At 37.7% G+C, this 18,638-nt stretch overlaps 1 protein-coding gene across 2 annotated transcripts in view; it reads right to left on the reverse strand.

Moving 5' to 3' along the window:
* Nucleotides 1-18,638, reverse strand: part of WDR44 (WD repeat domain 44) — an 82,470-nt gene that overhangs the window by 50,005 nt on the left and 13,827 nt on the right. For both annotated transcript variants that reach the window (XM_081792787.1, XM_081792786.1), the window contains exon 2: nt 1,744-1,777. In XM_081792787.1, coding sequence (XP_081648913.1) covers nt 1,744-1,777 — 34 coding nt within the window. The remainder of the gene's footprint in view (nt 1-1,743; nt 1,778-18,638) is intronic.

Raw genomic sequence — 18,638 nt, forward strand, 5'->3', positions numbered from 1 at the left:
CACTCATATTGTACCAATGTCAAATTTCTGGTTTTGATATTGTACTATAATTGAGATATTGTACTATAATTAAGATATAACCACTGGGTGAAATGGGTGAAAGATACACAGGAGTTCTCTGTACTATGTTTGTAGCTTCTTGTATCTATAATTATTTCAAAATGAAAAGTAAAAACGAACACTATCCAACTGCATGTTTATTTACTAAATATGTATATTTTCTAACTTTATTCAAGTTAAGCACAATCTATAATTACTGAGATAAAGTAAATTTCCCAAACCGGTTTGTTACAACCTAAAAACATCTTAGAGCTAAGTGGCTCTTAAAACCTACAAGCATAAACAGCAATTGTCTCTGGATATGAGGATTGGGAGGTGGAGGATGAGGAATGGGAGGGAAGCTACATTTTCAACCATCTACTTTTTGTACTAGACAAATTTTCACCATGTCCACGCATTATTTTTAAAAATTGTTTTTATCAAATACAAGTAAATTTGTATAAAATAGAAGAACTAACTCTTCTTAAGCATTCAGTTTAAGAAAAAGAACATTACCATTAGCTTCCAATCTCTTAAATACCCTTCTCCATCTTCATTATATTCTTTCTCCCTGAGAGATGACTGATACCTTCAAACTTTGTGTTTATTATTCCCTTGCCGTTCTTTATAGTTTTACTATGTTTGTATCTTTAAAGAATATATTCTTTAATTTTACATGATTTTGAACTTAATATAAATGGAGTATTACTGTATGTATCTTACTGTGACTTGTTCTTTTCCCCCACTCAACGCTATGGTGCTGAATTCATCCATGGCATTGTACGTAATGAATTCATTCATATCTACTGCTGTAGAGGATGCCACATGAACATGCCACAATTTATCAAAAAGATCGATATCCAATGTGTATAAATAGAAGGTAAGAATACTGGTAGTAAAAAAAAAATTCGGCACATTTGAGATTATATATACATTATATACAGACACACACAAACATACACAAACAGTATGTACTCTATTTGACGTAAATCGTTCTGTTGGGTGATGTTCTTGGCCTTAAAATGGCTCTCATTGGCACAGTATCTCATAATGTCTCAACACCAAACTTCTTTGCTTGGATATAAGGCTGGGATTGCTTTTTATATATAATGATGATACCAATGCATGTGCCCATAAGAAGTATAAAAGTGTTTTGGGGCGCCTGGGTGGCTCAGTCGGTTAAGCGTCCGACTTCGGCTCAGGTCACAATCTCGCGGTCCGTGAGTTCGAGCCCCGCGTCAGGCTCTGGGCTGATGGCTCAGAGCCTGGAGCCTGCTTCCGATTCTGTGTCTCCCTCTCTCTCTGCCCCTCCCCCGTTCGTGCTCTGTCTCTCTCTGTCTCAAAAATAAATAAACGTTAAAAAAAAAAAAATTAAAAAAAAAAGTGTTTTGGTTATTCCACATTTTTGTCATGCAAGTATTACTTTTTCAATTAACACACACGTATTTTATAGTATTCTTTTATTCTAAACATTATAAAACAAATGGAAATTAGTGGAAATCTAAAAAACGTACAATCCTTTTCCTCATAGCACAATATTTGTTATTTCTAGAGCACCCAACCACACCTGGTAAGATACAGTGACAATACTATTTAACAAAAATAATAAGCAACAGAAAAGCAAGAAAATTTACATAAAATAGAAAAATGAGTGAAAAGTATACACAATTTGTAGAAATAGAATTCTCAGAAAACACAGCTTACCTTTAATGTTGAAATCCCAACCTTTCCTGGAGACCTGTATAGAAATAAAAGGAAGGAGGTATTGAATAGTGGAGGCAAGAAGGGAAATACATCTACACACTTATTAAAGACAAGCCCACATTTTAAAACACTTATATACTTTGTGATTGAAAAAAGTCTTCTGTGCACATAGAAAATGTAGAAAACATAAAAAAGAGAGAAGAAAATTAAAGTGACCTATAATCCTACGATCTAGGGATTTGAGTATGTACCTTTTGTCTTCCCATATACATATGCTGTATAATACTATAATAAACATTCTTGTAAATAAAATTGGGGCACCTGGGTGGCTCAGTTGGTTAAGCGTCTCTTGGTTTTGGCTCAGGTAATGATCTTGTGGTTCGTGAGTTCGAGCCCTACATCCAGCTCTGCACAGAGCCCACTTTTGGGATTCTCTCCCTCCCTCCTTCTCTTTCAAAATAAATAAATAAACTTTAAAATAAGCATCCTTCATAAATAAAATTGTGTGCTCTTCCATGATAATTTTTTTTAAGTGTATTTATTTTGAGAGAGAGAGAATCCCAAGCAGGCTCTATGCCGTCAGCACGGAGCCTGATGATCCCACAGAACTGTGAGATCATGACTGGAGTCGAAATCAAGAGCTGGATGCTTAACCGACTGAGCCATCCAGGTGCCCCCATGGTAAATTTCCTTAAAATAAATTTTCTAAAAGTGGAATTGCAGGCCAAAAGTATACATATTTTTCAGCATTTTGAGAAACTTTCAAAGTGCCCTTCAGAACAGTTGTACCAGTTTATACTCTCACTGCTCTGAGTGCCTGTTTCTTAATACCCCCGCCAAAAATGAGTGTTATGTTGAAAATCTTTACAAATTTGACAAGGAAAGTATCTCATTATTATCTTAATTGCAGTTCTTTGATTTGTAGTGTAGATGGAAAGTTTGATATGCATTAGACAGTTACTCTGCTTTTGAAAAGAGGTACCCATTTTTGTTTGTAGCTCATTTATCTACTAGAGCAAAACTATTCTTTTCAAAAAATTTTTTAGTGTTTATTTTTGAGAGAGAGAGTGTGAGTGGGGGAGGGGCAGAGAGAGAAGGAGACACAGAATCTGAAGCAGGCTCCAGGCTCTGAGCTGTCAGCACAGAGCCAGATGCGGGGTGAACTTGGGAAGGGCAAGATCATGACCTAGGCCAAAGTCAGACTCTTAACCAACTGAGCCACCCAGGTGCCCCAGTAAGAAACACTTTTAAATGAATATTAATATGTCATTTCTAAAACTTTTTTGTAAAATGTAATGATTACAGATGATACTTTATTTTGAAAGGCATCTTCAACATTATCGAATCAGATAGCCTCTTTTTACAGATAAAGAAACAGAGGTGCTCAGAGGTTAAATGAGTTTCCCCAAAGTCACATATGTAGGGGATAAACCAAGAGAAGCATCAAGTTCAACTACCATGCTCTTCAAATGGCAAACTGAGTAATCCATATTTGCTGTAGCAATCTTGAACTTCTAATCAAAACTTAGTGTGCTAAAAAAATTATTTTGGTCACTTAACAGAACATCAACCCCTTTATTCAACAAACACTTATGGAATATCTACTATATACCAGGGACTACAGATATGAAGATGAATAAAACATAATTCTAGTTTAGGAGGTTTTTAAAGCTCGTTTAAAAAACAAAAAGGTAGTAGGGGCACCTGGGCTGCACAGTCGGTTGAGCATCTGACTCTTGATTTCGGCTCAAGTTATAATCCCAAGGTCATGGGATCGAACCCCACATCGAGAGCATAGAGCCTGCTTAAGACTCTTTCACCCTCTGCCCCTCTCCCTGGCTCATGTTCTCTCTCTCTAAAACAAAAAACAAACAAACAAACAAACAAAAAATGGTAGCTATATAAAATAGTGCTGACCATTTAGCCATAGTGCCCAGACAATATAATTTCATGTTGACAAAGGACAATTTGCAGAAATGAAAAATATATTCCCAATTATTTGGCTTCCCTGGCATACCTATACAGTACTGCTATGTAACAAAATCCTCTTTATCCAGGGGTGATTAGGACCAAAGCTAGTCTGATTTAAAAAAAGAAAAGAAAAAAAAAAGTGTTTGACTCTTGATTTTGGCTCAGGTCATGATCTCATTTTTTGAGTCTGAGCCCCAGCACTGGGCTCTGCACTGAAGGTGTGGAGCTGGCTTGAGAGTCTTTCTCTCCCCCTCCCCTGCTCTCTCTCAAAATAAATAAACTTTAAAAAAAAAAAAAAAGAGGGGTGCCTGGGTGGCTCAGTGGGTTGTTTTCAGCTCTTGGTTTAGGCTCAGGTTGTGATATCACTGTTTATAAGTTCAAGCCCCGCATTGGGCTCTGTGCTGATAGCGCAGAGTCTGCTTTGGATTCTCTTCTCCCGGGCTCACTGCCCCTCTCTCTCCCTCTCTCTCCCTCCCTCTCCTTCTCTCTCTTTGGCGCGTGCACACGCACTATCTCTCAAAACTAAGTTAGCATTAAAAAAACTAAAAAAAAGAGAAAAGATTCTACACAAAGAATGTCTAAATGTAAGTGGAAATCAAAAGAACAAAAATAAAAACAAAAAACCTCGAAGGTTATCGAATTTCTACATGGCACATATTCTGACTGCCAATTAGAAAACACAAATCATCTGCCTCAGAGGTGTAACAGCAAATGGAAATAAGATTAAAAAAACCTCAAGCCCCAGGGCACCTGGGTGGCTCAGTTGGTTAAGCATCTGACTTTGGCTCAGGTCATGATCTTGAGGCTTGTGGGTTCAAGCCCTGCATTGGGCTCTGTTCTGACAGCTTGGAGCCTGCTTAGGAGTCTGTGTCTCCCTCTCTCTCTCTGCCCTTCCCCTGCTTGCACTCTCTCTCTCTCAAAAATAAACATTAAAAAAAAGGGTTTTTTTTAAATGCCTTAAGCCCCATATGAAGTAGAAGAAAAAGAAAATCTGCCTTCCCATGACCCTCATCACTTCAAGAAATCTGACCAGGTTTTTAATTTTTTTTTAAGTTTATTTATTTATTTTGAGAGAGAGAGAGCACAAGCAGGGAAGGGGCAGAGAGGTAGAGAGAATCCCAAGCAGGTTCCACGCTGTCAGCATAGAGCCTGATGTAGGGCTTGAACTCACGAACCATGAGATCATGACTTGAGCAGAAACCAAGAGTCAGACGCTTGGGGCGCCTGGGTGGCTCAGTCGGTTCAGTGTCCGACTTCGGCCCAGGTCATAATCTCACAGTTCGTGAGTTTGAGCCCAGCGTCAGGCTCTGTGCTGACAGCTCAGAGCCTGGAGCCTGTTCCGGATTTTGTGTCTCCCTCTCTCTCTGTCCCTCCCCTGCTAGCTCTCTGTCAAAATAAAGAAACATTTAAAACTTTAAAAAAAAGAAAAAAGACGCTTAATCAACTGAGCCACTCAGGCGCCCCTGACCAGTTTTTTTTAGCTGTCAAAAAAAGAAAAACACACACAGAATGGGGAACTACATTTATCTCTTGTATGTAACATTTAATAAAGGGCACTTTTTGGCTATTGATTCACAGGGTCTAAATTATGGACTAATTGTTGACACACATGGAAATATTCCAGATTGGTGCTAACAGGGCTTTACCTATGCGTGTACAAACTATAAAATTTATTATTTTTGAGAGCTAAGGGAACATAGTGAAAAGAGCAAGAGCTTTCAAGCATATGGCCCCCGCTTAAATTAAATATTCTTCCTACCATTTACTCTATGTGTGATCTTGATGAAATCACTTAATTTTTCCAAGCCTCAATCTCCTCTGTAAAACAGGGTAAAAGCACTCTACTTCATAGACCTTTCTGTAAGCATTAAATGAGAGCACATGGGGCACACACAGTAAGTGGTAGCTTCTTCAGCAGCTTCGAATTGCTTCATCGAAATTCACAAACGAGGACCTTCAGCAAGTTTCTCTACGGTACTTTGGCAGTCTGTTGGTAGTGGGGAGACTGAGACCAATTTCTTAAACACAGAAAAGATACCCTACAGGCTGTCAAATTCCAGTCCACCTACCAACAGGGAATACGAGAAAAACCAGATTATATTGAGCTGGTGATTAAAATGGGATCCGGCTTACATTTTGTGATGGCATTAAACAAAAAACTAATAACAAAAGACAGTCATGTTTGAGACATATTTTAAATGTTACAAAGTTGTTATGATCTTGATAGGCAGTAAAACAGCTTCTTCTAGGCTAATCAAGCCTAAAATTGTCTTTAATAGGGGTAGCCTGTATGACCAGGATTCTTTTGTGATACATTTTTTTGATCCATTTATAGAACACTGGCATCTAGTAAAAAGTGAAAGCATATTTATAATTTGTAAAGTTGGCTAAAACAACGTGTATGATTTGTATCACGCACCAAGACGAGAAAGGAACAATGCGTTTCACCCTAAGAAACGGTAAATCATAATTTAGTATTCCCACAGGAAGTATTCCTAATGGGGTATTATAATAATAACGAAACAATGGCCATCTTTTATTAAGCATGTGCCCAAAACCTTGCTAAGACTTGACTTAGTTTTAACTTCTTTTGTCCTCACAACTTTCCTATGAGGTAGTGTTATTACGTTCCCTATTATACACAACAAAACATTTGAGGCTTGGGTCAGATTAGGTCACCTAAACTGCACTGCTAGTAAATTGTAGGGCCAGAATCTGACCCCAGGCAGTCTGACTCTAAGAGCCCACTCTCTCAAATACTTTGCAATATTGCCTCGTTTCCGGGCAAGGTCTTAAAAGATGATGATTATGAAAATACTATAATTGGCGCTATGAACACCAAAGTGAAGGCAATTAGTGCTGCTTCTTGGGTTGGACTAGACTAAGTCAAAGGCTCTGAATCCTGATCTGCCTTTAACAACTACAATTAACACCTAATTGATTTGGCACTGCTAGGGAATAAAATAATGAAATGCTCCATATATAAAAGTTCAAGAGTGATGAAGCTTCTCTTTTAGTGCCAAACTTCTGAAAGTATTTTAATTATTTTTGAATTTCCATTTCAAAAGCAGCTTGTAAATAAGTACATTATAGGCTAAGCCTTGCCCTTCCAGCAATCTTTCCCTTGCAAATACCTTCTTAAACAAAGGATATACAATTTTCCCTTTCTTACTGACCTGGAGTAATTATGCTCAAATACCACACTATGTTTTAATATAGTAATGCCCTCCAGAGACATTTATTTGCAGGGGATTTATTTGCCTTCACACTACAGGACCCCAGGCTATTATGCCTGGAATGTCTGTGTTTTACAGTTTTGCATCACTTTCCTCAATTTAAGTGGTCACTTTAATTGGTCACTTCTTCCAGTTGGCCATGTGCTTGTCTTTAAAAGCTTCCCTCCCTTTCTAATTTTTGCTTCTAATCTGCGTTGAGCTGGGAAACCAGGTTTTTAAAAATGGAATTGTACGGTAAAGGAAGAATCCAGAGATTCTCAGTAAAAGTCTCCCGTGAAAAAATTTTTACACGACTTTACTGTGGACTTCATGGCACATTGTTTGATTGCTCAGGGGCTGTTTAAGTGATTATTTCTTATTTTCAGCTGTACTGGAGAATCTATTACCAAAGAAGTGGCTGTCAGGTAAGCAAGGTGTCACTAATCTTTGGTATCCCTGGACAACCACTCAAGTCTTCTCTGTTTCTCAGTCTCTGACTTCAAAGTAGAGATAAGAACATTATACTATTTCAAGGTGATTATGTGCCTAAAGAAAACAACTATTCATGTTCAAGTTTGGAGACAGGAGAAATGGGCATCTAGAGGTCAAGAAAATTAAGTTCTATTCTAGGTTTTCCCAGCCAACTAGCTACATGACCTTTAAGCATGAGTTTTTAGACTTCCCATAATTTTAGAAAATTTTAAGACCCTTCATTAGTTTGAGAGTGAAGGTGTTAATTTATACCATGATTAATGGTCTAAATTTTATATCCTCTGATATCCCTTAAAATTGAGAAAAATTGTAGGAAACACTGACATAATCCAACACACATACATCCTGAAATGCCCAGTAATACTTTGATACATCTAGTTAAGTAGAAAAATAGTCCTTCAAGATTTCTGTAGATACTAATTATAGCAAATTAGATTCCTCCTGTTTACAGGTTAAGGTCAGTAATTTTTCCCAGAAAAAGTCCAAATGCCTACATAAAATAACTTTTATTGCACCCCACACAAGAGAAATTTTGAAGAAACTCTGAAATGGGGCACCTGGCTGGCTCAGTCGGTAAAACATGCAACTCTCAATCTCAGGGTCATGAGTTCAAGCTCCATGTTAAGGTATAGAGCCTACTTTAAAAAAAAAAAAAAAAAAAAAGAGGAAGAAAAAAAAGAAACTCTGAAGTAACAGGTAGACATATTTAAGTATTGGTGGTATACCCCACTTAAATAAAACTTAAGAAACCAAAATGAGAGCTTCAAAAGTTCATTTTTTCATTTGAAAAGTTTTTATTGTAGGGTATTTTTCAATGAAATATTTTCAACACATTTAAATATCTGACAAAGCTTAATTCAAATAATAAACGTGCTTCTTATGAAGTTGAGCAAAAATATAAAGGGCTAAACTTCCTTGATGACCTAATAGTGTAAGAAAAACTTCCAACATACGAATACTAGTTACAAACACAGAAAGTCTTTGATTTTTGCAGCAGTTTCTGAAACTGAAAACATGTCTACCAATTGTACTATTAAATTTAAACATGAAAAACAAGCAACTTCTAAAACAGCTTCAAAATACAATCTGCTTTAAAAAAGTATCGGTATTCTGCTAAAAAAAAAAAACACCCTATACGGCTTACAGATCAAATATTAAAATTATTTTTAGTGTGGTTTCCACTCAGCTTTTGAATATAAAAGTAATTTTCAAATTTGTACTTCAGTAACTTACAATACAGATAGAATATCTTAATTCATTATACCTTAGTTTCTAAAAGTTATTTTCATGTACTCGTTATGTTGAGTTTATACTAACAAAGCTCATGTTTGAATATAAAATAATGTGTGACAGATGCTTTCTCAGAGTCCCTATCCATTTAGCATTTTAATTACAGTTTTCCTTTTGCAGCTAGGGTATTTGTGTTTAGAACCAATTCATTTTAATGTCTGCACAACATTCATTATTTTTAAAATTTACGTGGCTTCAAAACATTGCTTTGTGGATTTTGCAAGACAGTATAGGAATTGTTTTTCTTTTATACACTCTGACCTGATCCAGCGATAGCCTTCACATACCTCAAGCAAAATTTCATTAGAATAATAAGTTCACTAATCCAAAGGTAGGTCCTGGATTTGGATCTGATGACAAAAACTGCAACTTACCTAAAAGGTTGCCCACCAAGTTTCCACAGGAAGCACAAAACTCTGACAAAATAATACTGCATTCAATACAATTTCAGTGAACACTAACAAATATGCAAGCAACACGTTTTATTAACCCTCTTAGCTTGACTTTGGAACTTGCTAAACCTGACTCTCTGGTAATGTCGAGAACAGTACTCATTTACTTTAAAAAAACAAACTCAATCTCACAGAAAATGCATAGCACGAGGCTATTTTCAAGAGATCTGGATGCACCCTAACTGTGGGGTTTTCTGTCACAGGTGTTGGAAGTGAGTATCCTATCTATTGATGTTACTTAGCACCAAAAAAATTTACAGTAATCCCTCTCAAAATTCTAAAAGGACTTTAAAAAATCAGTCAGAAAGGAAGAATAATTTTTTTAAGTGTTTGAAGGAAGCTTAAGAACCATTTAGACCGGGGCACCTGGCTGGCTCAGTGGGTAGAGCATGCGACTCTTGATCTCGGGGTTGTGTAAGTTCAAGTCCCACATTGGGTGTAGAGATTACTTAAAAATAAAATCTTAAAAACAAAAAACAAACCAACCAACCATTTAGACCAACAATCTCATTTCACATGTGAGGAAAAGAAGCTAAATAAGGTTAAATGAATGGTTAAATGAATCCATTCATTTAACCTTTACCTACTGCTTACCATGTACCAGCATTGTGCTAGGCACTACGTGTAATAAAACAGTGAACAAGGCCGACAGGATCCCCACCCTCCTAGAGCTTAAGCTAAGATCAAAGGCCTACTTAGGACTTGGACTCAAGTCTCTGCGGATTTTAACAACTCATGCAGCCTGTGAACTCACCCTAATAATTCTAAAAACCCTTCATGGTTTCACATGGGTAGGTAGCCAATCAAGTAAAACTGGCCATTTATTAAAGCCTTGATTACCTAAAATACCACCACAAATTTCCCAGGGAAGATTTGGGGATCCCAGAGACTGAAAGGGCAACATGACATCAATTTGGAAGTAGAAGGACTATTAAGCTTAGCTACATAGTAAAAAAAAAAAAAAAACAACAACAAAAACTGAGAGCTGGAATCAGGAGATCTGTGTTTTAGTCCTGAATCTGCTAGTAACAAGGACTGTGGCCATAAAAATATATTCTGGGGGAGTTTTTCCAACTTTTAATTGTGGCCATTTCAAACATACACAAAATTGGGAGAATAATATTATGAACCCACATGTACAACATATCAGCCATGTTCAATAATGATCAATATCAATACTCTTCCCTCCACACCCCTGCCATATTATTTTGAAGCAAATCCCAGAAATTGTTTTATTTTTACCCATAAAAATGTCATACATATCTAAAAAAGATATTTTTTTTTAAATTTTTTTAACGTTTATTTATTTTTGAGACAGAGAGAGACAGAGCATGAACGGGGGAGGGTCAGAGAGAGAGAGAGAGGGAGACAAAGAATCTGAAACAGGCTCCAGGCTCTGAGCTGTCAGCACAGAGCCCGATGCGGGGCTTGAACTCACGAACCGCGAGATCATGACCTGAGCCGAAGTCGGACGCTTAACTGACTGAGCCACCCAGGCGCCCCTCTAAAAAAGATATTTTTTAAGACATAACCACAACACTATTACCAATTTAACAATACCTTATTATACACAGTCATGATTCATACTTTGATACACAATTCATACTGCCCAGATTGTCTCAAGTATTTTTTACAGTTGGTTCATTTCAATTAATATCCAAATAAGGTTCACGTGTTACAATCAGTTGCCACGTCTCTCTCAATCAGTAGGTTCCCCTTCAATCTCTTTTATTTCTTGCTATTCATGTGTTGAAGAACTAGTTTATTCATCCTGAAGAGGATTTTTAGGGCAGTGAAACTATTCAGTATGATACTGTAATGGGGGATACCCGTCATACATTTGTCCAAACCAGTAGAATGTACAACACCAAGTGTGAACCCTATGGCAAACTACGGACTATGTATGGGTGATTATGATGCGTCAGTGTAGACTCCTGAATGGGTAACAAGTGTACCACTCTGGCAGAGGATGCTGGTAATGTGGGAGGCTCTGCATGTGTGCATGGGAGGAGGTAAATGGGGAATCTCTGTACCTTCCTTTCAATTTGGCTGCGAACCTGTAACTGCCTTAAAAATATAGTCTTTAAAAAAACACCCAAACAAACAACAGCAAACAAAGAAATGAGGTCGTCCATCCTGTAGAAATTCTCACGGTCTGAATTTTGTTGGTTGCATCTCCACCATGTCACATCATAAAAAATATTTTAAAGGAAAACCTTCACAAGAGGCTGGAGGGATGGAATGTGCACATACCCAAAGAAAACTGCAAACACCTATAAGAACAATATCAGAAAGACTGGTGCTTAGAATGTGCTCGGATTAAAAAAAATTCCAGACACAGCTTTCCTTTATTTTAATTTATATTCAGAACAAGAGCAACAAAAGGTGCGGGTCTGTTTACATGTAGACAAAGAGTATAATATAAAAGGCTGCTCCAATTCTTTTTTTTCTAGTGAAGATTACCGATAGTCAAACCAGAAAAGGAAAAACAAATTGTAATGAGGAAACTGAATCCCAAAGCATTCAAGGAGATAAAAGTACCTAGATAATCTAAATGAGTTCAGTTCTCCCGTCCCAGACAAATTATATCCCAGCATACCCTAAGAATGTACACAGCTTCCTCCCTATCTAAAGCCTTTAAAGAATCAGGTAGGATAGAAGAGGAAAATGAGAAAAACACTCAATAGTCAATAATGGAAAGCAGGTAAATGCTAAAAACTATAAGCAGATTTGCTTGATGTCAATCCCAAGCAAAAAAAAAAATTTTTTTTTAATGTTTGTTTATTTTTGAGAGAGAGACAGACAGAACGTGAGCAGGGTAGGGGCTGAGAGAGAGAGGGAGATGGAGACACAGAATTGGAAGCAGGCTCCAGGTTGTGAGCGGTCAGCACAGAGCCCGACGTGTGGCTCGAACTCACAAACTGCGAGATCATGACCCGAGCCGAAGTTGCACACTTAACAGACTAAGCCACCCAGGCACCCCATTTCCAAGCAAAATTCTTAAGCACACTGTTAAATGGTTTGAGGGCCCTAGGCATGGGTAAGATAATCATTAAGAGTCAGTAAGCATTCAGGACACCTTAGGTGGCTCAGTGGGTTAAGTGTCCACACTCTGGATTTCAGCTCAGGTCATGATCTCACAGTTTCTGAGATCAAGCTCTGTCTCCCTCTCTCCTGCTTGCATATGTGCTCTCTCCCTCAAAATAAATAATAAACAAACCTAAAAAAGAAACAAAAACAAAAACCTAGTTTTAAAAAAAGAGTCAGTAAGCATTCACAGAAAGCCTGTCATACAAGATTAACCTAATTGCCTTTTTTGATAGGGTAACTGGCTTAGAATATAAAGAGAATACTATAGAATACTATACACACGTGAAAAAAATTTGGATTTAAGCACTCAATTTTATAATATTCTCACCGATATCCTCTTTAAAAAAAAAAAGACTTCATTTTTATTTATTTATTTTATTTATTTATTTATTTTTATTTGTGAGAGAGAGGCAGAGCGTGAGCAGGGGAGGGGCAGAGAGAGAGGGAGACACAGAATCTGAAGTAGGCTCCAGGCTCTGAGCTGTCGGTATGGCGCCCAACACGGGGCTCGAACCCACAAACTGCGAGATCATGACCTGAGCCGAAGTCAAATATGTAACCAATTGAGCCACCCAGGCACCCCAAAGATTTTATTTTTAAGTCATCTCTACACCCAAGTGAGCCTCGAACTCACAACTTTGAGATCAAGAGTCACACGCTCCACTGACTGAGCCAGCCAGGTCCCTCACAAAAATATCCTTTTAGACAAGGATATTAACAAGGAGATGTTAAGCTAGAATACACTTAGATGGGTTTGTAACTGATTGAACATTACTCAAAGTATGCTGATTAATGCATCAATAAAAAACCATAAGGAACTATCAAATAATTTCTACTGTACTCTATCCTACTTATTTTTTTAAGATTTTTTTTATTTTTTATTTTTAAGTAATCTCTACACCCAATGTGAGGCTCGAACTTATAACTCCAAGATCAAGAGTCACACCCTCTATGACTGAGCCAGTCAGGTGCCCCTATCCTACTTATTCTTATTAATGTCTTGAATGTGGACACTGCTGGCATATCTACCTAATTGGCAGATGACACAAAGTTGGGAAGCATAGAGAATATACTAGCTGACAGCACCCACAAATATTTTAAGAGTTTACAACAATAAGCCAGTCTTAACAGAATGCAATGGAGTGGGGATAAATATAAAATGAATGATTGGGGATATACAACTTAACAGCAAACCATGTAAAAACATTTAGGTATTTCTGCTGATTGCTCAGACACAGCAAAGGCTGTGATATGGCTGCTGAAATAGCTGGTGTAATCTGAGGAACTATTATGGCCAGGGCAAGGGGAGTGGTTCGATTCTGCTCTACTTCTCACTGATAAGAACACATTTGAAGAGGAACACTGATGAAAGAGAACAGATCTGCAAGAGAAAAACCAATTTGGTGAATGTTCTAGAAACCAAGTAGAATGATATACAGAACTAAGGATGCTAACCTGATGAAGACAAGGAAGAAATGAATACCTCTTTATTTGGGGGATCTGGGATTTATTTTGGTAAGTACAGGCAGTGAAACTTTGCAGGTAGTCTGATGTTTTCATTGCAACCTATATTTTAACTCTTAAACTGATATTTTATATTTGATATGCAGCACATACATGTAACTATGAAGCATAACAAACAAAATGAACTGATTCACCATCTTACCTGACAATGAGAATAGCACGAAGACTAGGACAGCTACTGTGTTGCCCTATTCCATCTGCTGCCTTTCTCTTAAAGGGAACCGGTAGCCCAGATTTGATTTATTGTTCCCTTACTTTATCATTTTAAAAAGATAAGGTATCCCTGAACAATGTATTGTTAAGTTTTGTTATTTCTGAGCTTTGTTTTCACTGATGCACTTCCAAAGAAAAAAGTGTTGGACCCTAAAATAAACATTGCACTCAAAAATCTTAGTATTCCTGGGGCGCCTGGGTGGCTTGGTCGGCTAAGCGCCCGACTTCGGCTCAGGTCATGATCTCACGGTCTGTGAGTTCGAGCCCCGCATCGGGCTCTGTGCTGACAGCTCAGAGCCTGGAGCCTGTTTCAGATTCTGTGTCTCCCTCTCTCTCTGCCCCTCCCCTGTTCATGCTCTGTCTCTCTCTGTCTCAAAAATAAATAAATGTTAAAAAAAAAAAAAAAAAAAAAAAAAAAAAAAAATCTTAGTATTCCTGTCAGAGTAAAGGCTACCTTTTATCACTGCACACTCCAGTTGTATTTAAGTCTCCTAAGTGTGCCCATACCCACCAGTCTTCTGCTTCTCCCCCACCAAGGGATGCCAGATTTAGCAACCAGAAGTACAGGCTGCCCAGTTAAATTCCAATTTCAGATAAACAACAAATACATTTTCAATATTAAATGTTTGTCTAAAACTGGAATTTCACCGGGAGTCCTGTATTTTATCAGGCAACCCTACCCCACACCCAAGTTAATTAAGTGGACAATTAATCCTATGATCTGTTGCTATGTGATAAAGGGACAAAGCGGGAAGAACTGCATGGCCAATGTCATTGTATAAACATTCATCTAAGTATTCAACAGTGTTCACTGACCAGAAAAAAAATAATTTGCACATGTGTGAATTCAAAGCTTTCCCAGACAGTGCGTTCAGTGTGTATGCCCAAATGCAAATACCACTGTATATATGCAGTTAAGTACATTTTTCAAAAACACTCAGTGAAGAATAGGAAGGTATAGCTTAATTATGTTGGCTTGGATTGTCCCCTCTCCAAAAAACCAAATTCTCTAGATATGTAAATTGACTTATAACCATTATGTAAACATATTCATATCATTTGTAAGCTGTCCTCAGTATGTTCAAAATGAGGTTAACCTATATAGGTTAAATAAACATCAAGCCAACTTTCTAGATAAATATCAATTAAAATGATGTTGTCATTAAAAAGGGATTCAAGGGGCGCCTGGGTAGCTCGGTGGGTGGAGCATGTGATTCTTGATCTAGGGGTCATGAGTTTGAGCCCCATGTTGGGTGCAGAGATTACTTTAAAAAATAAAACCTTGGGGCGCCTGGGTGGCGTAGTCGGTTGAGCGTCCGACTTCAGCCAGGTCACGATCTCACGGTGAGTTCGAGCCCCGCGTCGGGCTCTGGGCTGATGGCTCAGAGCCTGGAGCCTGTTTCCGATTCTGTGTCTCCCTCTTTCTCTGTCCCTCCCCCGTTCATGCTCTGTCTCTCTCTGTCCCAAAAATAAATAAACGTTGAAAAAAAAAAAAAAATTAAAAAAAATAAAATAAAATAAAATAAAAAATAAATAAAAAATAAAACCTTTCAAAATACATAAAGAGGGGCATTTGGGTAGTTCAGTCGGTTAAGCGTCCCAGTTTGGTTCAGGTCATGATCTAACGGTTTGTGAGTTCAGCCCCGCATCGGGCTCCCTGCTGTCAGCACAGAGCCTGCTTCAGATCCTCATTCTCGCTCTCTCCCTCTCCAAAATAAACATTCAAAAAATGTCTTTTAAATAAATAAAGGGATTCAGTTACCATATACACAAAACCACTTTAGGACATGCTTCACTTTACAAAAAGGGATACCAGAAATATTTCAGATGCAATCAATACAGGTGTGTATTAAGAACGTACATGGATTAGATTCCCCAAACAGAAGCTAGTAACATGCACTCTTTTGCCTGGCTTACTAACCACAAAGCTCATCTTTTGGAACCAGGTATTGAAATGCCTGACTGCATAGGAGTCTTGGTTTATCAGAGCTGCAGCAAGTGGTTTCTCTCCAATCACTGGATCATCTTTTCCAATTTTCAACTTAAATCTTCATCACTCATGTGCTATGGCTTTAGGGTAATCAGGCCTTAAAATCACGTAGCAAGTGCTTAAGTCTACTTTAGAAAAGAACACTGCGTTTGTATGGTTTCAAAGAGCCAGATCCCATAAACCATCCTACCTCTAGTGTCTCACCCTTTAGCTACAGACAGATCCTTCTGCCTTTTGGGCTTGGTGTTTCTTTACCTCTTACCTGAGGGTTATCCGAAAAACAAACAAACACAATCTGTAAGCCTTCTGAGAGCAGGCAGGAAGAAGAGGGCAAACTAAACCTACATCTGCCACCTGCTTCACGGTCAACTGAACAACGAGGAGCTCAAAGACCCACCTCCTAAAGTACACAAAGTATTAAAAGCAATCTCACACTTCACATTCGTGTTTCCAGACTTCTTACTGTACTGGGTGAAAAGAATATACCCAAACAATTTGGCAGCACACAGAAAAACAGACGAACAAAGTATTTTTCTGTCAGTAAGAGGACGCACCTTTTTTTAGGCTCTGAGAAAAAAAAGGTGGTTGGCTCTGAAGAAGCCTCTTGTCAGGTTGCAAAATTCCTGACAGGCTCCTAAAGGGTAAAAAGAGGCAACGACATAGAAGGAGGGAGTAGAGTCAGTCAGCTGGAATAAAGCTGGTAGCCTGGAAAACACTGTTCTTCTAGGAAGGTGACTACCAGGGGCCAACAGAGAATTACTCTATAGCTTGATTTTGTTTTTATCCTCCTCTTTTTTTTTTTTTCGCCTTTGCCATCAGGAAAACGAAAAAGATGAGCCTCAACAGTTTGTCAAGAAACTGAATCCACAGAACAGAGAACAGCTTTCCTGTACAAAGAAGGTGCTGGAGAATCTAAGGCCCTTGAGGTGAACAGGATATGAGCATAGATAAGGCCTTAGCCAGTCATTAGAGTAAGCAGGTAATCAGAAGAGTTTTGCTTTCTAAAGCCCAGTCAACTGAATAGGAAATAGTCTGCTTAGGGGAAACTGAGATCAACACAAAAGTGCTAAATCTAAATTATGAATCAGAAGGGTTCTGGTGATTAAAACACCCTGACATAAAGATTTTCTACCCACTAAGGCCAGGCAGAAAAACAACATCAAACACAAAGCCAAAAACTAAAACAAAACCCAAACCCCAGGTTGAACAAAAATTGAAAACAGTTCAAATTTAGATAAGATACTGTTTTATTTAAAAAAATTTTTTTTAACGTTTGTATTTATTTTTGAGACAGAGAGAGACAGAGCATGAACGGGGAGGGGCAGAGAGAGAGGGAGACACAGAATCGGAAGCAGGCTCCAGGCTCTGAGCCATCAGCCCAGAGCCCGACGCGGGGCTCGAACTCACGGACCGCGAGACCGTGACCTGAGCTGAAGTCGGTCGCTTAACCGACTGAGCCACCCAGGCGCCCCGTTTTATTTTTTAAATCTTGCTCTAAGTGCATAGTTTTTAAAATTTGGTATGCAATACTGTTCGTTGGTATTGAAGTGTATTTACGGATCTTATTAGTTACATTCTTATGGGACATTTTATTAATCATATGTGAAGTAATAAAGTCACCCATAGAAAGTGGAAGTCAAGTAACACCTTCAACTAACAACAGTCCTCAAATTAAAGAAATGGGATCTAAGAGAGAATCATTTGCTAGCTTTTCAAAATCAAATCATTTATGACAGTATCACATCCATTCTCAGAGCTCTATTTTAAGTTGGCTACTACCAAAAGTGACAATCCCAACTAAACCTGAAAAGCCTAGGAATAGCAGGAAAAACATAAGTGCTAGGCAATCACAAACAAGTCTTATTTTCCTAGTATAACCTATCATGTCATGTTTTCACTAGGCAGTTGAAAATAGGACTCATTCATATTTCCCTAGATACATGGTAATACTGACTTATTAACAAGATTAATAAAAAGCCAAGAACATACTTATAATTATCAAATAAGGAATTAACTGAATCCCTCAAGATGTGAATTACTACTTCTAGTATTCTTTGAAAGGCCATTTTATGTTTTAAATACTATGAAAGCCAAGAACAATGTATCTAAAATACCTAATAACTATTTTGTCAATGACATTAATGGGAATAGATGGTGAAAAATTTGGCACAATGGCTGTTTTTTGAAAGCAGGTTTTGTGGCAATATTTATAAATGATCTTTAATAAAATAAAACCTCATGAAGAAACATAAATCTAGTCACATATAAAGTAATTACAAACTTTAAAAATAGACTCTTAAGCAAATGTGTGTATTTTGTCTAAAATGACAACTTGATTTTTCAAAATTGATTTACATAATTTATGTAGTTTTATGCCATATTCCTGAAGGAATATCTTGATAATCTACTTACTGACAAAAATAACAGAAAAGCATATCCATTCCCTGGGCCCACTCAAAAATTCTAAACTAAAAACATTCTACTTTGCACATTTACAGCCATTCAATAAATACCCACATTGAAACAATAACTCCAGGAGAAGACATCTATTTCACAATGTCCCAATTTGTTAAAGGGGGTTAGTTAAAAATCATATCTATTAATGACTTAAAGTAATTTGTAAAGGGTGCCTGGGTGGCTCAGTCGGTTAAGCATCTG

The sequence above is a fragment of the Panthera onca genome, chromosome X (genome assembly GCF_046562875.1).
Source record: "Panthera onca isolate mPanOnc1 chromosome X, mPanOnc1 haplotype 2, whole genome shotgun sequence".
NCBI classification, from domain to species: Eukaryota; Metazoa; Chordata; class Mammalia; order Carnivora; family Felidae; genus Panthera; species Panthera onca.